The 21,807-nt window shown below is 47.5% G+C and overlaps 1 protein-coding gene across 1 annotated transcript in view; it reads right to left on the bottom strand.

The window, feature by feature from the left end:
* The window catches only part of LOC134999799 (chymotrypsin-like elastase family member 1), a 53,860-nt gene extending 41,674 nt beyond the window's left edge, over positions 1-12,186 (bottom strand). The window contains exon 1 of the mRNA XM_063951451.1: positions 12,008-12,186. Within this exon, the coding sequence (XP_063807521.1) occupies positions 12,008-12,047 (40 nt within the window). The 5' untranslated portion in view covers positions 12,048-12,186. The remainder of the gene's footprint in view (positions 1-12,007) is intronic.
* Positions 12,187-21,807: the final 9,621 nt, after the last annotated feature.

The raw sequence follows: 21,807 nt of genomic DNA on the forward strand, positions 1-21,807 counted from the left end.
ATGGATGGACGGACTGCCTGCCGAGTTCCGACACAGAGGTAGCCACAGCCGTGAACTACCGCACTGTACACTGGTTGATAAAGAGATAGTAGTATACTCGTAACAACTAGTATGACTGACTATGACGGTATAAAGAATGAAAAAAAAACCACGGTTAGGTGGTATATATTGTAATACAATTATGGATGGACGGACTGCCTGCCGAGTTCCGACACAGAGGTAGCCACAGCCGTGAACTACCGCACTGTACACTGGTTGATAAAGAGATAGTAGTATACTCGTAACAACTAGTATGACTGACTATGACGGTATAAAGAATGAAAAAAAAACCACGGTTAGGTGGTATATATTATAATAATACAATTATGGATGGACGGACTGCCTGCCGAGTTCCGACACAGAGGTAGCCACAGCCGTGAACTACCGCACTGTACACTGGTTGATAAAGAGATAGTAGTATACTCGTAACAACTAGTATGACTGACTATGACGGTATAAAGAATGAAAAAAAAACCACGGTTAGGTGGTATATATTATAATACAATTATGGATGGACGGACTGCCTGCCGACTGCCGACACAGAGGTAGCCACAGCCGTGAACTACCGCACTGTACACTGGTTGATAAAGAGATAGTAGTATACTCGTAACAACTAGTATGACACTATGACGGTATAAAGAATGAAAAAAAAAACACGGTTAGGTGGTATATATTATAATAATACAATTATGGATGGACGGACTGCCTGCCGAGTTCCGACACAGAGGTAGCCACAGCCGTGAACTACCGCACTGTACACTGGTTGATAAAGAGATAGTAGTATACTCGTAACAACTAGTATGACTGACTATGACGGTATAAAGAATGAAAAAAAAACCACGGTTAGGTGGTATATATTGTAATACAATTATGGATGGACGGACTGCCTGCCGAGTTCCGACACAGAGGTAGCCACAGCCGTGAACTACCGCACTGTACACTGGTTGATAAAGAGATAGTAGTATACTCGTAACAACTAGTATGACTGACTATGACGGTATAAAGAATGAAAAAAAAACCACGGTTAGGTGGTATATATTATAATACAATTATGGATGGACGGACTGCCTGCCGACTGCCGACACAGAGGTAGCCACAGCCGTGAACTACCGCACTGTACACTGGTTGATAAAGAGATAGTAGTATACTCGTAACAACTAGTATGACTGACTATGACGGTATAAAGAATGAAAAAAAAACCACGGTTAGGTGGTATATATTATAATACAATTATGGATGGACGGACTGCCTGCCGACTGCCGACACAGAGGTAGCCACAGCCGTGAACTACCGCACTGTACACTGGTTGATAAAGAGATAGTAGTATACTCGTAACAACTAGTATGACTGACTATGACGGTATAAAGAATGAAAAAAAAACCACGGTTAGGTGGTATATATTATAATACAATTATGGATGGACGGACTGCCTGCCGACTGCCGACACAGAGGTAGCCACAGCCGTGAACTACCGCACTGTACACTGGTTGATAAAGAGATAGTAGTATACTCGTAACAACTAGTATGACACTATGACGGTATAAAGAATGAAAAAAAAACCACGGTTAGGTGGTATATATTATAATACAATTATGGATGGACGGACTGCCTGCCGAGTGCCGACACAGAGGTAGCCACAGCCGTGAACTACCGCACTGTACACTGGTTGATAAAGAGATAGTAGTATACTCGTAACAACTAGTATGACTGACTATGACGGTATAAAGAATGAAAAAAAAACCACGGTTAGGTGGTATATATTATAATACAATTATGGATGGACGGACTGCCTGCCGACTGCCGACACAGAGGTAGCCACAGCCGTGAACTACCGCACTGTACACTGGTTGATAAAGAGATAGTAGTATACTCGTAACAACTAGTATGACACTATGACGGTATAAAGAATGAAAAAAAAACCACGGTTAGGTGGTATATATTATAATACAATTATGGATGGACGGACTGCCTGCCGACTGCCGACACAGAGGTAGCCACAGCCGTGAACTACCGCACTGTACACTGGTTGATAAAGAGATAGTAGTATACTCGTAACAACTAGTATGACACTATGACGGTATAAAGAATGAAAAAAAAACCACGGTTAGGTGGTATATATTATAATAATACAATTATGGATGGACGGACTGCCTGCCGACTGCCGACACAGAGGTAGCCACAGCCGTGAACTACCGCACTGTACACTGGTTGATAAAGAGATAGTAGTATACTCGTAACAACTAGTATGACTATGACGACGGTATAAAGAAAGAAAAAAAAATACCACGGTTAGGTGGTATATAATTATACAATTATGGATGGACGGACTGCCTGCCGAGTGCCGACTGCCGACACAGAGGTAGCCACAGCCGTGAACTACCGCACTGTACTGTGTCTGCTGCTAATATAGACTGGTTGATAAAGAGATAGTATACAACAATATACTACTATACTGGTGGTCAGGCACTGGTCACCACTAGTCACACTGGCAGTGGCACTCCTGCAGCAAAAGTGTGCACTGTTTAATTTTAAATTAATATAATATTATGTACTCCTGGCTCCTGCTATAACAACCTGCAGTGCTCCCCAGTCTCCCCCACAATTATTATAAGCTTTTATACATTGATGTGCAGCACACTGGGCTGAGCTGAGTGCACACAGACTGAGTCACACTGTGTGACTGCTGTGTATCGTTTTTTTCAGGCAGAGAACGGATATAGCAGAGAACGGATATATTAAATAAAAGTTAACTTAACAACAACTGCACTGGTCACTGTGGTAAACTCTGTCTGCACAATCTCTCTCTCTCTCTCTCTCTTCTAATCTATTCTAATGGAGAGGACGCCAGCCACGTCCTCTCCCTATCAATCTCAATGCACGTGTGAAAATGGCGGCGACGCGCGGCTCCTTATATAGAATCCGAGTCTCGCGAGAATCCGACAGCGTCATGATGACGTTCGGGCGCGCTCGGGTTAACCGAGCAAGGCGGGAAGATCCGAGTCGCTCGGACCCGTGAAAAAAAAAGTGAAGTTCGTGCGGGTTCGGATTCAAAGAAACCGAACCCGCTCATCTCTACAATATAGACCCCTAGACAGAGAAAACAAGCCACGTTATTAAACACATAGACGGGATCAAGGGACATATAGTAAGGAATCACGAGCCATATAGAAAACACAGATTCGGTTAATGGGAAGAACAGAATAAATGCAACTATACCCTTTTGACAGAACTTACTGGGGTTAGGAGGAGGCCTCTAAACTTCTGCTTCTCTCTCTAGCAGAAGTGACCTCTAAGTAACTTAACAGGAGTTTTGTTAGAGATGGTATACATATAGAGTGCTCCCACCCAGGAAGCACAAAATATGTTAGATACCCACGAAGACTAATGTTGCATTTCACTGTTTTAGATGCATGTCCATCACAGGTAGAGGAAATTATCTCAAAGATACCGGGTTCCCATTGAACTTAGAATGGACAAGACACTGGATTGATGGCTGGGATAGTCCCAGTAGAGATATAACACACATAGAATTTTTTTTAGGGGAACAGACCGATTAGGGAATCATTCCCCGTAGTGCCCAATCCAGATGTCAAACTTTGTAAAATCTTCTTTGCCTCTACAAACTTATCTGTTACTAAACTCTGTGATTTGTCTTCAAAGTTTCCTATTCATCTCTTACGTTCACCGACAGGATTACAGATCAAAAGTCACATGCCTACTCGGTCTTTTCAGAGTTCTGCCCAAACCCAGTATATCTCACCAGCATAGGGACACCAGTATCAGTGTGCCTGGTCATGCACAAAGGGTGGAGAATGGGAATTCTGGTGAAGGGAGACTGTGCATAGATACCGATATACATGATTGTGTAACAGCCTGATGGTGAACGCAAATCTGACAAATTTTCTTTTTATTATTTCCCCTCTCTTTTCACTTTCCACAGATGGTTTACTTCACACAACTGATAATACCCAACAGTTAAACACATTGAAATGCAAGATTTATGTTCCCTACAGAAAGGTCGCTGACCCGGAGAGAACTCGTGACAAAGAGCAGAGTGTAGAGAACATCGTATCACTGAAGTGTCTGTTCCGGAAAGGTTGAAAGGCAGGACTGTTGAGACGGCACCTGAGCGCGGAGAACAACAAGACCAGAGGCGGTTGTCGCACCAGTTTTTATTTTTTTTATTTTCTCCATCTCCCACTACCTTCCTTCTCTCCTTCTCTTTCTCCCCCTTCTTGTTTCCCTTCTCTTCCCTTAACAAGATGGACTTACCCCAAGAGACTGCGTTCCGGGTTTTCCTGTTAATCCTTTTGTTGACCAGGACAGTCTGTTTTGGTGAGGGTCCCAGAGAGGTCGAGAAAGGATCTGGAATGGGTTCTGATGGCGAGGATGGATTTGTAGAATCTCAAGAGCAACACATCACTCGAGCAAAGGCGAGTATCAGAAAGCGCTCTGGTAGTCAGGGAGCTCGGAGGCACTGTGAAGGGTTATTGTCTGAGGAAAATTGCATTTGTAGGAATTGTGAGAACATAGTCGAGGATAGGTGCATCCAGAGATGTCAGTCCAGCCTTAATATCGACATGGACCGTCATCCATTGAGTGATTACCACTCACTAGTAGGTAAGGTCTTGAACCAGACAGAATGCTGGGTGTGCTCACAAGTACCTCAAGGTCAGAGCAAGTCAGGATTAGTACCATACCCTTTAGCAATAGATGAGGTACTCGAATTACGGGATGGGAGACCGGTGGACAAGAAATTCAATATTTCTAGGCCCCCTAGCTTGAAGCTCCACCAGTATCATGTAGATAGATCCTTATTATGTTTCAATATTTCCAATTACAGAAAACCGGGAAATTGGGAAGTGACGTGGAATAACCAGACAATGACCTTTTCGCACAGAGCTGATAGGATACCCATAGACTCTGAACTTGTACGCCCAATAGCCAACAGTGGAAGGTATTTCCGGTATAGGTATACTCGAGGAACCAAGACCATGTGGGTTGGAAAAGTATCACCAGGGTACTGTGCTCATATCATCCAGCCCGATACTTGTACTGAGCAGATGGGAGAACTAGGGATTGGGTTTTTCACTTGGAAAGTTTGTAATATGGTAATGTCATATTCTGCTCCCTATGTTCTCCCCGATGATGCCTATTTCATATGTGGGAGGAAGGCGTACAAGTGGCTTGCCCCGAGCTCAGAGGGATTGTGTTATATTGGAAGAGTGTTGCCAGAGGTCATGACCATAACCCATGATAAGATGAAAGATGTTCACCGCAGTGCTCAGGCTCCTTACACTCATACTCACTATGAACACATAATCAAGAGACACCTCATAGAGAGGACAGAGCACGTAGCCTCTGATTTGATCCACGAATCCACCGGGATTCAATTCCTTCTCGCATTAGACATCACCCGTACTGCCAGAGGAATTATAAATTATAGGTATATCCATGCGCTAGCGAACTTGATAGATAATATCACTGAGATGTATGACGACGCCTTCAGGTATACCGGAAGGGAGTTACAAGCTTACAAAAAGGAACTGATTCAGCACAGGATGGTCCTAAATTATATCACGGCCGTGACGGGTGGGTACTGTGTTACTCTGGCAACTCAATATGGTGTGAAGTGCTGTACATATATCACGAACAGCACTGACGACCCCACGGAGATCATCGATCAAAAGATGGACGATATCTTGCAGTTGAAGTGGGAGTTCCGGAAGAGACACAACCTTACCCTGACGGCTGTGGGTAATGAGCTGACCGGCTGGGTCTCATGGTTGAACCCACGAAATTGGTTCTCAGGATTAGGAGAGTGGGCTCAAAATATTATTATGAGTGTAGGGAAGTTTCTCCTTTGTATCCTGGGAGTCATCATAATTATTGGCTTGATATTTAGGTGTGTTCGAATTCTGACGCGGCGCAAGCACGGCACAAATTTGATGAGTCTAGGGAGCGAGGGCATTGTTATAGCAGCAGATTTAATTTACGACCCATCCATAGAGACAGTGTTATGATAAGGATTGCAAATGAATTCCATGGCCTGTTTCTTTCACCCGTTTTTCCTTTGTCTCCCCCTCTGCCCAGATACACCCATCCAGAAAAGACATCAGCCCTACCCAAGAATGTTTATAAAAATGTTATGTGAATGTATTTTAGATATGTGTCTTATCTTCATCTCTACAACCTTCAGTTAATGACACACATAGTCGACAGGAGATATCCACATATACTAGCACTCACATATGTCTCCCCTCCGTGTGTCATCAACTAAATGTGCACCCATTTGTTGGAACAAGAAGCCGAAAAGAGCTCGGTAGTGTTTGTTGGCCCACTTACAGACCCTTAATACGGGATGAGAAGGATTTAATGTATACTTCGCAATACCTCGAAGCTTATTTAGAACATATACGGCACGATGATTCATGCCCCTCAGACATGGATTCATACATACATGCTTTTTACTATCCCACTAGGTCATACCTTTCCTACCTATAACTCTCCTCTGACCATCCAATCGTCTGTAGATATTGTATTGATATTTTTCTGTTTAGTGATTAGATAGTGGCAGTTAATGGTGACTGCCAAAGGGTGGACTGTTAAAGTCGAAAAATATTGCAGTACACACATCACGTACAAACAACACACAGATGGCCTCCGCGCGTGTACTTGTTCTGCTGTGCATGCACATATTCGCAATTTGCGTATGGTCGCTCCCGCGGTCGTGCGCATCAGCGTGTGGTATGGGTATTTACGGTAGAGTTTGTGAACGCATGGGGAGCTATCAAAACACATTACATATTTAATCCAAATAGTGCACATTGTACACATAGTCCCCCTGCACCACATCAGAAAGTAACAAAAGTTTAAATGATTCCAGAACCAAGGGATTCACCTTTACAGGATAAGAGGGGACAGACTAAGGTTATAAGTTGGTGTTTGGTATCCAGCTGTAGGGTATTTTAAGGGTAACATTCCGGTGTTGGTCTGCGGAAGATCGCATGTTCCTGCGGATAGTTATGTGCAGAAGCAGAATATAGATATAAACTGTATTTACTGCATATTATGTATGCAGCAGGAATCCAGAGGAGACCACCCACAAGAGCAGTTGGGAAAGACATCGCCTACCTTTTCAAATCGACCTATGACCTCTCCTGTACTGTAAAAGTGCATTCCGGTGTCCAATGAACAAAGGGATTACAGTATCCATTGTATTGCTTTTGGAAGAATTGTATAAATAAAGCCTGCTGCAGCCTGGCCTGGCACAAGACTCACAAAGTTATCTATCAGATGACCGGGGACCGGCCGGGTTGCGCAAGCGATTCCAATCACGTATGTACATTGTCTGTAGCCATTATTCTGTTATATTGTCTTGTATTGTATTGTATGATTTGTATTGTAAACCCCCTTTCAGCAAATATTACGCTGTGGTGTCGGAACCCAGTGGTTTAACTACAAATCGGTGTTGTGTCTTCCTTTTCCTGCTAAGGTTTAAGAGTGTATTAGTAACGCATCGCATTGCTGTATAAGGTTTAAAGTGTATCTCTGGGTGTGTGCGCGCTGTGTGTACTTTGTACCCCCAGCGCGGCGTTTTGTACGCTAAGTCCGTACAGTGATACGGGACTCCGTACGCAAACAGTGTATAAAGTACGTAGAGTGTGTATTAAGTATAGCGGCCGCAGCGGCTAAAGGTTTAAAGTGTATTTAAGGTGTGTTTAAGGTATAGCTTTCTTTCCTGTAAGATAATCGACATTATCAGAGTGCAGGCAGGGAGACTGAGGGGGAATTACAGGGAGGGTGCGGACAGGGATACTGAGGGGGAATTATGGGAAGGGTGTGGGCAGGGACACTGAGAGGGAATAACAGGAATGTATGGGCAGGGTCACGGAGGGGGCAGTTACAGGGATGGTGCGGGCAGGGACACTGTGGGGGAATTACAAGGAGGGTGCTGGCAGGGACACCAAGGGGATATATGCACACATACATACAGTTAAAAACCCCTCTCTAGGTGTGATGGCACTACATGTCCCAGTAAATCCAGTTGACAAGGTGTGCTGGGACTTGTTGTCTCAACACAGCTGGACAGGCAGTCACTGGTCTAGATACCTCTCCATACAGAGCTCTTTGTAAGCTGTGATCCAGACTGCCAGGATAGACCATGCAGTGCAGCTATGGTACCGCAGAAAATGTACAGGTATGCTCAGGCTGCACTGCTGACTGGTGCTGATTGTAGTGGCTGCTGTTTGGTGACAGATCGCGTGGGACCAATGAGAAGGGGAGCGGATGAGGAAGAGGAGGTGCCTCGCCCCTCCCCATACCTGGAAGTGCCCCGCTCCCCGGCTATATTCACCATCATTTTGACTGTAGTCACAGAGAGTGTCAGAGTTCAGTACACTTCTGAGAGTCCGGCAGTGGATGAGCACTGCTAAGGGATGTACTCGGTGAGAACTACTATGTCATTCTACCCCCTGGCACGTGTGGCACTGCTGGGCGGCGCCCCCCCCCCCCCCCACACACACACACACACACACACCCCCACCCCCTTGGCTGGTGCCCCTGGCAAGTGCCATCCTGGCCAATAAGAAGATACACCCCTGGGTATAGAGCAGTGGTTTCTAAACTGTGTGCCTAGGCACCCTGCGGTGCCGCAAGGCTCTTGCAGGGGTGGCTTGAGTTGGTGGTCCAGAACCAAATCAAATTATTTATGCTCAAAGTGACAGGCAAAACCAGCGCTAGTGGCTGTCAATGATAAAACACGTGGACCATCAGAAGTACAACTGTACACACCACATAACTGACCATAAGGATGACATGCAGGCAGGGCCGGCGCTACCATTAGGCAGCTTTAGGCAGCTGCCTATGAGCGCCGACCACTGGAGGGCGGCACCACATGCTGATGATGAGAAAATGCTTCCTCTACAATCCTGCCGCCCCCCACCTCTGTGATAGCACCTTACATATCCACTTGAGGACTCAAGCATGTTGCCTGCACCCCAATACCCCCCCCCCCCCTCTCCATCGCAATTGAGGACTCGGCCATGATGGCCGCAACCCCCACATGCTGCCTACACCTTCCCCACGATCATGGATTTGGGCATGATGCCCGCACCCCTGCCCCGCGACTTGCAGACTCGGGCATGATGCCCGCACCCCCTGCATGATACCTTCCTACTCTCCTCTCACTCCCCTCCTCCTCTACACCCCCCCCCCCCGCGCGACTTTCGTACTCGGGCATGATGCGCCACCAACCCCGAGCGCGCGCACGCCGATCTATCAGCGCAAATTACCAATGTCACCGGCATACGCCTCAGGTACCCCCACCTGCCAGGCTGACTCCTGCTGCTGACACACCGCAGTGCTGCCATCGGGCTTCAGTCAGGGGTTGCGACAGTGGGTAGCCACGGAGGTTCCGGGTTCAGGGAACTGCTACAGAGCATACAGAAGCTCCTTACAGTGCAGCAGCTTCTGAGTACACTATCTCCTGAGTTTGGATCCGGACACAAGGTGAGGAGGAGGGGTATGGCTGCTGCGCTCTTTGTTTACAGACTACTATATACATGAGATATATATATATATTTATATATATATATATATATATATTTATTTATTTATGTATTTAATATACATGTCTATCCCATTTATACGGACCCCCACCCCCACCCACAAATCCTGCATTTACCCCTGGATGCCCACACAACCCCCCCGCCCCGTACGAATTGCGGACACTCGGGCCTGATGTCCACACCCCTCCACGAATTGCAGACTCAGGCATGATACCTGCACCAGCCTCCTCGCGAACTGCAGACTCGGCCATGATGCCCGCACCTCTCCCTCCCCCCCCCCCGTGGCTGTGGAAATGGCCATGATGCCCACACAAAACACACACACCCATGCACAAATTGCGGATTCGGGCATGATGCCTTCACCCCCCGTGATTGTGGAAACGGGCACGACGGCCACACAACACACACACACCCCTGTATGAATTGTGGAATCTGACATGATGCCTTCACCCCCCCCTTCACGATTGCGGACCCAGGCATGATTCTCGCCCCCCTGCAAATTGCGTACTCGGGCATGATGTCCGAACGCCACTATTCCTCCCCCCTCCCCGATTGCAGACTCCAGCTTGTTGCTCACAACACCCTCAGGATTGCAGAGTCGGGCATGTAGCACGCACCACCAAACCAGCCCCACCCCCGCACGCGATTGCAAACTGGTTCATGGTGTCTGAATACCCCCCCCCCACACACACACACACACACCGGCGCGACTGCAGATTCTGGGATGTTTCCATCTCCACCCTCCACCAGACTCAGGCACCACACCCACGCGATTGCAGACTCCCGCATGTTGCCCACAAACCCCCTCCCCCCCCCCTCCTCCCCACGCCACGGTTGTAGAATCAGGCATGTTGCCCACAAAACACCCCCCCTTCTACTGCAGACTTGGTGATGTTTCCTTTTCCTCCCCTTGCGATTGCAAACTCCCACTTGTTGCCCGCAGACCCTGCCCAAGCGATTGCAGAATCGGGCATAGTGTCCGCATCCCCTCCCCCCCCACACACACCCCGCGATTGCGTGTTTTTGCCTATCACCCCTTCAGCGATTGCAGACTCCCGCATGTTACCCGCTAGCCTCCACCCCCCACAATTGCAGACTCCTTCATGTACGGCATCCACCACGTACCACTGTGTAAGCATGGGGGGGGGGGGGGGAGCAGGCTAAAGTTTTGCCTAGGGTGGCGAGAAACCTTGCACCGGCCCTGCATGCAGGCACAATTTACCTATTTTATTCCCCCAAATATATCAATAATAAACTTTTATCCTAGGGCTACCATAAAAAATTCTGATTTCGTGAAAATTTGGGAACCACTTGTACAGAGTTAAGCTGACACATGCATCTACTTAAGTTGATTCTAAATCTATGATTATATTTCTGTGTTATAATCTGTTTTCAGTATGACTGTAGGTAAAAAGAAAAACAATGATTACATCGCATGCACATTACAGGTTTATGAGACAGAGCACAAGTACGTCTGCATTTTATGAGTAATATAGGATCATTGTAGCAGCATTAGGCACTAATCACATAACACAAACATTTTGATCAGTTTCAAACCTTTTGATGAAAATTATCTATCCATTCTGAGTTGAATATCCACTGATTTGGCCATCAATATTTGGTTGTATTGGATCTATTTGGAAGCTTTTGTTTTGGGGTAAAAACAGTGACCAATGGATGAAATCAAGAATGTGAACGGACGGCACAAGACAAGGGCTCTCATTCAGGGTTGATCGCTCGCTAGCTGCTTTTAGCAGCAGTGCAAACGCCAAGCCGCCGCCCTCTGGGAGTGTATCTTAGCTTAGCAGAAGTGCGAACGAAAGGTTAGCAGAACTGCACAGGAAAAATGTCATGCCGTTTCTGAGTAGCTCCAGACCTACTCCTATCTTGCGATCACTGCAGTCAGTTTAGTTCCTGGTTTGACGTCACATGCGCATGCGCATAAATGCCGATTTTTCACTTGATCGCTGCGCTGCGAAAAATGTCAGCGAGCGATCAACTCGGAATGAGGGTCAATATTACATAAGCTCGTGTGGAAAATCAACACCACTTTACAGTAATGAGATCACCACATGATGCACCAACCACAATACACGTCAGAACGTTATTATTCGTCTTGATGGTAAATGGTCTAACATGCATGTATCATGTACAAGATGTACCATGCTCTTCTGAGCTCATGGATGACAGCTGTGATACTGTAACATTAAAGTAACAATGATGCCCATATAAAAAAATGTGATAATTGACCCTTTTGAAAATGGAAACATTTTGAAGTGTTACTATGTGTTTGGCAAAACATTTAACAACAAGGCTCACAGATAAATCACGGGACAATGAGTGCGTTGAAGACTGACAGACAACGTGCAAGAGAGGTCACACTACAAGATGTATCTTACCAATGAGGACGAGGACAGCCAGTAACAGGAACTTCATCATCTTGGATCCCTTGCAATAGTTGTGCAGTGAAAGTATAACTGGGATTACTCCTTATATACTATACAGTCACTAGGAGAATGCGGTGGGAATATTCTCAGATGTTACTGTAGCTATCTTCGTTCTCATTTTTTGTAACCATTTCTATTTCAAGGATATTCTTATATTTCCATAAGCAGCGCTTACTAGACATGACCAAGGGAAGCAACAGTTTATTACATGTAACAGAAATAGTATTTTTATTACCAGTTGTAAATCAGACGCAGGTAGTGGCTTTATTAGTTCCACCTATACACCCCGAGCGCCTGCCAGCTGCACAGCATGCACTACTGTATGTCTGGGAAAGATCACTTATTACCATATACATACAGTATATTGCAGTAAAGTGTTGGACTTCATAGTGAATATGGGCCCTCATTCCGAGTTGTTCGCTCGCTAGCTGCAGGCGTGCAAACGCTAAGCCGCCGCCCTCTGGGAGTGTATCTTAGCTTAGCAGAACGGCACCAAAATATTTTCGAGCAGTTTCTGAGCAGCTCCAGACCAACTCCTAGCTTGCCATCACTTCAGACTGTTTAGTTCCTGTTTTGACGTCACAAACACGCTCTGCTTTCGGCCAGCCATGCCTGCGTTTCCCCAGGCACGTCTGCGTTTGTATCTGTCACGCCTGCGTTTTTACACACACTCCCCGAAAACGGTCAGTTACCTCCCGGAAACGCTCCATTCCTGTCAATCACTCTGCGGCCAGCAGTGTGACTGAAAAGCGTCGATAGACCTTGTGTGAAACTGCATTGACTTTTGTGAAGGTACGTCACGCGTGCGCACTGCGCCGCATACGCATGTGCAGAAGTGCCGATTTTTAGCCTGATCGGTGCGCTGCGAACAACGGCAGCTAGCGATCAACTCGGAATGACCCCCAATATTCCATGAAAAAAATCAGTAGCATCTCCACCACTTCCAATATCCAAACACCTAAATTGAGGCATGTGGCTGGCAGTTGATAAGGGGCTTTCTACCTCTATGACTGTTTGTTATTACCCAGTTGTGTTTTATTAGTGTACAATTGAAAAGAGCAATGGAATTTGCTGCACTATATAAGAAACAGTCAATAAATAAATAATGTATTATAAATATGAAAGCCCTCACTCACTCACTCATCACTAATTCTCTTACTTCCCGATATGTTAGGAAGATTACATTTAACATAGGTATTCTTCAGGTTGGAAATAGGAAAACTACGTAATTCAAATTTTATTAAACCTCCCTTAAGGGGATGAACAGGGGGTTGACATAATGATGTCATTACCGATGCGTGACTTGCTTTGCGTGAACGATAACAGCCAAATGGAAAATTGGATTAAAATTTGGATTACATCTCCGGTGGGTAGAATTTAATAAACTACAAAAATGGTCCTGTCACTTTTTACTGTAGAACCATGGATTAATATTTACTTACATTAAGACATCTCAAATTTGCATCTCTATAGATTTGCCAAATTTTTAACACTCATTTATATTTACAACTGTGAAAATCAGAAACTCCTGTACAAAGAACGGGTAGATCAGCTAGTCTAAAATATGTACATTGTATTAAATATAATGTTTATGGTTAGATTATATTGTGTTTTCTTTTACTCTAACAAATAACATTTGCGTTTCTGTATGTATTTTTTTTATATTGTGTTATATACATATACCCATGCACTGTTTCTTTTCCCCTTTAATTATTTTTCTATTCATTTTCTGCAACTTTCCACCTTTCTTATATAGTGTCTCTCCCCAATTTCTATATTATGCAGTCTCTACCTGGCAGTGCATTATCTTAACTACACACTACCAAACTTGAAGTGATTCCAGCTACACATAGAAACATAGAATTTGACGGCAGATAAGAACTACTTGGCCATCTACATACAGGGACGGATCTAGACTTTTCTTTAGGGGGGGGGGGGGGCGGTTTACTGTTTAATCTTGACTCCTCCCTCTACAGTCCCAACTCCTCCCATCTGCAATCCTAACTCCTCTCTCAATTCTGACTGAACTTTTTGAGTGAGACTGAGATACTGTAGAGCTTTGTGATTGTTCTATGTACATGTGACTGTGCTATGGGGTAATTGTATTTATTAGCCCTAGTACCTACACACCAGCAAGTGAGGGGCAAATGCTCTGTAACCCTTGCTCTCCTGGCACCTCTGTGCTGCTGTGGTATAAGCTGCAGCACATCGTTCTGCCTCAGGCTCTCCCAGGAGAGCTCTCTTCTGCTCAAAAGTGGGCGTGGCTATGACTGTGTTAGGGGGCGTCGCCCCCACCCCCCACACCCCCCCACCCCCACACCCCCTAGATCCGGCCCTGTCTACATACCTCCCAACTGTCCCGATTTCAGCGGCGTGTCCCTCTTCTAAAGGGACAAAAGTTGGGAGGTATGCATCTAGTCTGCGCCTTTTTTAACCATATTGTTACCTCAAACCTTATTTGATTAGTTCTTTGTAAGGATATCCTTATATCTATCCCAAGAATGTTTACATTGTGCTACTGTATTAGTCTCTACCACCTCTGATGGGAGCTGTGGACAGTGGCGTAACTACTGCCCCCACAGCCCTCGCGGTGGCTTGGGGGCGCAGGGCTGCCACTGATTTAGCGCAGATTTACTGCCCCCGCATGTCAATCCGCGGTCTCCTCCTTCCCTCCGCTGCTGTAAGGAGGGACACGGAGGGCACAGCGCGCGCCTCTCCTGTGTCCCTCCTGGTTCTCCGGCAGGTCTAATAAAGGAAGTGCCGTTCATGAGCTCTGATTGGCTCACGAACCAGCACTTCCTTTAACAGACCCACCGGAGACCCAGGAGGGACACAGGAGAGGCGCGCGCTGTGCCCTCCATGTCCCTCCAACACAAAACAGCGGGGGGACTTATTTGGCACTGGTTGCATATGTGGCACAGGGGGAGGGGGCTTATTTGGCACTGGGAGCATATGCGGCACAGGGGGAGGGGGGGCTTATGTGGCACAGGGGGAGGGGGCTTATTTGGCACTGGGAGCATATGCGGCACAGGGGGAGGGGGGATTTTGTGGCACTGGGGGCATATGTGGCACAGGGGGAGGGGGGCTTATTTGGCACTGGGGGCATATGTGGCACTGGGGGGGTATATGTGTACCTGGCACATGGGGGGGGCTGTATTTGGCACTGGGGGCATGTGAGTACCTGGCGCTGTCGGGGAATATCTGGCACTGGGGGCATATGTGGCACTGGGGGGGGGGGGGTATATGTGTACCTGACACATGGGGGGGGGATATATTTGGCACTGGGGGCATGTGAGTACCTGGCACTGTGGGGGAATATCTGGCACTGGGGGCATCTGTGGCACTGGGAGAGCACAGCCCTAGCAACAAGCACTACCCCCTAGCAACGAGCATGAAACCCCTGGCAACGAGCATGACACCCAGTGCATGAAACCCCTGGTAACGAGCATGACACCCTGAGCATGAAAACCCCTGGCACCGTGCATGGAACCAAGAGCATGAAACCCCTGGCAACGAGCAGGTAATTTAAAAGTAATTAGAAGCCTTACTGTAGGACTTAATGTGTAATGGGCATTACGGTGTGTGGCATAATGTATCACGGACATTGCGGTGTGTGTCATAATGTGTCACAGGCATTACGGTGTGTGGCATACTATATCACGGGCATTGTGGTATGTGGTATAATGTCTCAGGGGCATTGCAGTGTGGCATAATGTATAACGGGCATTGCGGTGTGTGGCATAGGGTATAACGGGCATTGCAGTATGTGTCACAGGCATTACGGTGTATGGTATACTATATCACAGGCATTGTGATATGTGGTATAATGTCTCAGGGTCATTGCAGTGTGTGGCATAATGTATCACGGACATTGCGGTGTGTGTCATAATGTGTCAGGCATTACGGTGTGTTGTATACTATATCACGAGCATTGTGGTATGTGGTATAATGTCTCAGGGTCATTGCGGTGTGTGTCATAATGTGTCACAGACATTGTATGTGCTATAATGTATCAGGGGCATTGCAGTGTGTAGCATAATGTATAACGGGCATTGCGATTCCTGTCATAATGTGTCACAGGCATTACGGTGTGTGGCATAATGTGTCAGGCATTACGGTGTGTGGTATATCACGGGCATTGTGATATGTGGTATAATGTCTCAGGGTCATTGCAGTGTGTGGCATAATGTATCACGGACATTGCGGTGTGTGTAATAATGTGTCAGGCATTACGGTGTGTTGTATACTATATCACGAGCATTGTGGTATGTGGTATAATGTCTCAGGGTCATTGCGATGTGTGTCATAATGTGTCACAGGCATTGTATGTGCTATAATGTATCAGGGGCATTGCAGTGTGTAGCATAATGTATAACGGGCATTACGATTCCTGTCATAATGTGTCACAGGCATTACGGTGTGTGGCATAATGTGTCGGGGGCATTACGGTGTGTGGCATAATGTGTCAGGGCATTATGGTGTGTGGCATAATGTCTAAGGACCATTGCAGTATGTGGCATAATGTATACTGGGCATTACTATAAGGAGGAAAAATGACAAATAATTTAAGGGGCATGAATCAGGATTATTTTTCTTTCCTGTGGTGGCCAACGTCTGGGCGTGCAGGTTGCAAAACTGGGGTATGAGGTAGTCTTTTCCTGCAATGCCACGCCCCTTTATGTGAAGCCATGCCCATTTCAACAAAGCCACGCCCCCTTTTGCGGTGCATGTTTATCCCTTTACTAGTGCCAATTATGGGGGATGGGGGGGGGGGGGGGCGCCGAAGAATTTTTTGGCTTGGGGGAGAAAAATTTCTAGTTACGCCACTGGCTGTGGATACTGTTGGTGGAGCTACAGCAGGGTCGGGCATAAATTGTTGCAGAAAGCGTAAACCAGTTTTAAAGGAAAACTGTCAAAGTTTGGGCTGTGTGTGTGTGTATGTGTGTTTGTGTGTGGGTGGGGGGGGCTGTTATTATAACATGTCCATCTACCATATACGTTATATGATACCCTAGCCCTGCCTCAGTCACCTCAGTGTACAAATATAGCAGCCTCCATGGTTTCTGCAATGCACATGCATACAGAGACGGCACTTCCACTATGCAGCTTTAGGCAGCTGCCTATGGGCGTCGGGACCTGAGGGCGGTTGCTGAGGCTGCCTGGAAGAAAAATGTCTCTGAAAGACCAGGGTTCTATTGGCGTCCACAGGACCAGAGCAGTGTGGATGACCATACAGCTGCTCAGGGAGTCAGACACAAGTGACTCCCAACCTTAGAGATCAGCAACAGCGAGAGAGGACCGATGCAGCGCTGACAGCTTCACAGGCACTGCACCAAAGAGTGAGGAGGACGGTAAGTCATGGTAACATTGCAGATTGCGCATGCACAGAAGCTGTACCATGCCGGCACTGTCTGCTCCTGGAGAGGCGTGTCACTGTCGCTTGTAGTTTGGTGAGTTCTTGTTGGTTACCGCCAAACCGCCCTGACTGGAGCCGCCCACCAAGGACAAGAATAAGACCCAGGGCCACCTGTGGAGCAGGAGAAACTAATACGAGGTGCGGGAAGACACTCCCCCCCCCTCCTTTCCCCGCCTGTACAGTGCAGAACCACCCGCGCAGTGCGGAATCCTGTACAACCTCACACACACTTCTCCCCGATTTTCCCCAGGTCCTGTGTCCCAACTCCCCCTCTTCACCCCACTCATGTCCCCACGTCGTGTGTCATTCCCCCTCATGTTCCAAGGTCTTGTGTCCCAACTCCCTCTCCACACCACTCATGTCCCCATGTCACCAACTTCCCCCTCATGGGCCAAGGTCCTGTGTCAACCCCCCATGTCCTGTGTTACAGCCCCTCATGTCCCCAGGTCCTGTGTCCCTCCTCACCCTCACCCCTTCATTTCTCTAGGTCTTGTCCCCCCACTCCCCATTTCCGATGTCACTCTCTCCCCCCTCATATGCCCAGGTCCTTTGTCACCCTCCTAAGACCTGTGTCGTGTCCCCCCCCCAGAGGCGTAACTAGGGTAGGGCGAGTGGGGCACGTGCCCTGGGCGCCTTGGCAGGCCCAGCAGAGGGGGGCGCCGCCGTAAGCCAGGGCATCATGCCCACTCGCCCCCGTCACGCTGCAATGTGAGGGGAGGAGAGCACAGCATCTCTCCCTCCCCTCAATGTCCTCACCGCTGCTGCTGCGCTGCCAGCAGCGCTGCATGTGTGCGGGAGACCGGCGTTAGCCAATCAGAGCTTGCGGACCGGCTCCTGATTGGCTGCCGGTCCGCGAGCTCTGATTGGCTAACGAACCGGCGCCACATAGCCATAGCCGCCGCCAGAGATCACATAGCCGCCGCCGAAGCGTTGAGGGGAAGGAGAGGCGCTGCGCTCTCCTCCCCTCACATAGCACAGAGAAGTGGTGAGTGATGGGGGGGGCTGGGGGGATCTTATATCTGGCACTGTGGGGCATGTAACTGGCACTGTGGGGCATGTATCTGGCACTGTGGGGCATGTATCTGGCACTGTGGGGCAATGTAACTGGCACTGTGGGGCAATGTAACTGGCACTGTGGGGCATGTATCTGGCACTGTGGGGCATATATCTGGCACTGTGGGGCATTGTATCTGGCACTGTGGGGCATTGTATCTGGCACTGTGGGGCATTGTATCTGGCATTGTGGGGCGCTGAATCTGGCACTGTGGGGCATTGTATCTGGCGCTGTGGGGCATTGTATCTGGCGCTGTGGGGCAATATGTATCTGGCACTGTGAGGCGCTGTATCTGTCACTGTGTATCTGGCACTGTGGGGCACTGTGTATCTGGCACTGTGGGGCAATTGTGTATCTGGCACTGTGTAAAAAGGGGACTCTGCATGCGTACTGTGCAAAAATTGAATGATGGTGTGCTAAGAGACGACACAGGGGATAGGTGATAGTCATGGTGACACACCCCATTTGCAGTGGCCACACCCCTTCTGGTGCGCGCACATACTTCTTTTGGTGTGCGGTTTGTTTTTGTTTTTTGGGGGCGCCACTCTTCATCTTGCCTTGGGCTCCAAAAACCCTAGTTACGCCTCTGCCCCCCCTTCATATCCTCAGGGCCTGTGTCCCTCTCCCCCTCATGTCTTGTGTCACCCCCTACCCCCCTCATTTGCCCAGGTCCTGTGTCCCTCTCCCCCTCATGTCCTCTTGTGTCACCCCCTTTCCCCCTCATTTGCTCAGGTCCTGTGTCACCCCAGAAAGGGCTTCAGCAATACTTCTATATAAGAATGGAATGGGATGCACCGCGCACTACTGCTGCCTTATAACCCCCTCCATACACCGTTACCCCTCTCTCCTTTCCTAGCTGAAAAATTAGTGTGTGGGGGATGGATGGATAGATGGGCATGCAGCGCCCCTGCATGCATTCTAATCACAGCAATGACTAAGTGTGTTCAGCTGGTACGAGTCACACCCACAATTGCATTATAGGAAGTATATGCACAGTGGGTGGAAATATATGCACATGCACTTATACACACACATGCCCTTCAGCAAACATTGCAGGTGTGACTTGCTGCAGCCTAGATGACGGCTCATACTGTACATCTGTACATACACACACACACACACACACACACACACACACACACACACCTAGGTTTGCATCAACTCATGCTTACCCACTTTCTGTCAGCTCTCTCCGGGAGAGAGCTGCCAGGTCGGCTCAGTAGAGGGCCGGGGCGGGACAATGACGAGAAGAGGGGGCGGGGTGGAGGCAGAAAGGGGCTGGGTGGAGGCGGGAAGAAGGCAGGGCAAGGGTGTGGTTACCCATCACAACATTTAAGCCACGCCCCCGCTCTGTAATGCCGATACAACTGGCATTTTACAGCAGGGGGTGTGACTATGATGACATGATTCAACAAGAATCGCTTCATCGACTGTCCGGACTGCCCACTTTACTCTCAAAGTAGGCGGCCGGGCAGGGGGGGAACAGCAAAATCGGGAGACTTGTCTGCTCTTCCAGGGGCCGGGAGGGTCACCCGATTTTCGGGAGCCTCCCGGCCATTCCGGGAGAGTAGGCAAGTATGCATCAACTACCTCTCTCTCACACACCTATACCCAAGCCACCTACTTCACAGGTAAATATATTCCTGCCCCAGTCACCTCCTTCTCACACATACACCCCAGACCTGCCTCATTCACTTCCCTGTCACACACATATCCCTCAGCCACCTACCTCTCACATATATGCTCCTGCCCTTCCATCTCCCTTGCACATCTATGCTGTTAAGCAGCCGGAGTTTCCAGTCTGATAGTTTGCTGTGATTCTATTATATGTGGTTTAAATTGTCAGTTGTTTTGTCTCCTCCATGATGGCCGCCATTATGTTGAGGACATTTATATACAGTTGTACACTCCAGGGACGTGCAGTGAGGTAAATGGCTGAAGAGGCATTGGTTAGTACCAGAGCCAGATTTACACACAATTTATGAGCCAAAGAGTGCATGTGGTCATTACACACAGGTGCAGTAGTATATAATGCTGGAAATTTCGTGAGATTTAATCAGAGATGTGTGCAAAAGGTAGGCAGGGGAGGAACAAACATAAAAAAAACCTTAATAAATTAAATGAAATGCAGCAACATCCACTTCCTATAGAATTTGCCTTATCACTGTATAATAAATAGAACCTTTTGCGTGGATTTGAGTAACTTCTCAGTAGAGATGAGCGGGTTCGGTTCGTCGAGATCCGAACCCCCCTGAACTTCACTTATTTTACACGGGTCCGAGGCATCCTCGGATCTTCCCGCCTTGCTCGGTTAACCCGAACGCAGCCGAACATCATCATCCTGCTGTCGGATTCTCGCGAGATTCGTATTCTATATAAAGAGCTGCGCTTCGCCGCCATTTTCACTCGTTCATTGGAGATTGAACGGAGAGGACGTGGCTACGTTCTCTGCCTGAAAAACTCCATATCTGTGCTCAGTGTGCTGCAAATATCTGTGCTCAGTGTGCTGCAAATATCTGTGCTCAGTGTGCTGCAAATATCTGTGCTCAGTGTGCTGCAAATATCTACGTTCTCTGCCTGAAAAGCTCCATATCTGTGCTCAGTGTGCTGCAAATATCTGTGCTCAGTGTGCTGCATTTTGGTGACCAATAGTATATAGTTGTACAGTACAGTAGGCCATTGCTGTATCTTGCAGCTCCGTGTCACTGCAAGTATCCATTCCATATCTGTGCTGCATTTTTGTGAGCAGTATATATAGTAGTACAGTGCAGCATTTTGGTGACCAACAGTATATAGTTGTACAGTACAGTAGGCCATTGCTGTATCTTGCAGCTCTGTGTCACTGCAAGTATCCATTCCATATCTGTGCTGCATTTTTGTGAGCAGTATATATAGTAGTACAGTGCAGCATTTTGGTGACCAACAGTATATAGTTGTACAGTACAGTAGGCCATTGCTATTGATATAATATTACTGGCATATAATTCCACACATTAAAAAATGGAGTACAAAAATGTGGAGGGTGAAATAGGGAAAGATCAAGATCCACTTCCACCTAGTGCTGAAGCTGCTGCCACTAGTCATGGCAGAGACGATTCAATGCCATCAACGTCGTCTACCAAGGCCGATGCCCAATGTCATAGTAGAGAGCATATAAAATCCAAAAAACTAAAGTTCAATAAAATGACCCAAAAATCTAAATTAATAGCGTCTGAGGAGAAGAGTAAACTTGCCAATATGCCATTTACGACACGGAGTGGCAAGGAACGGCTGAGGCCCTGG

The sequence above is a fragment of the Pseudophryne corroboree genome, chromosome 2 (genome assembly GCF_028390025.1).
Source record: "Pseudophryne corroboree isolate aPseCor3 chromosome 2, aPseCor3.hap2, whole genome shotgun sequence".
Lineage (NCBI taxonomy): Eukaryota > Metazoa > Chordata > Amphibia > Anura > Myobatrachidae > Pseudophryne > Pseudophryne corroboree.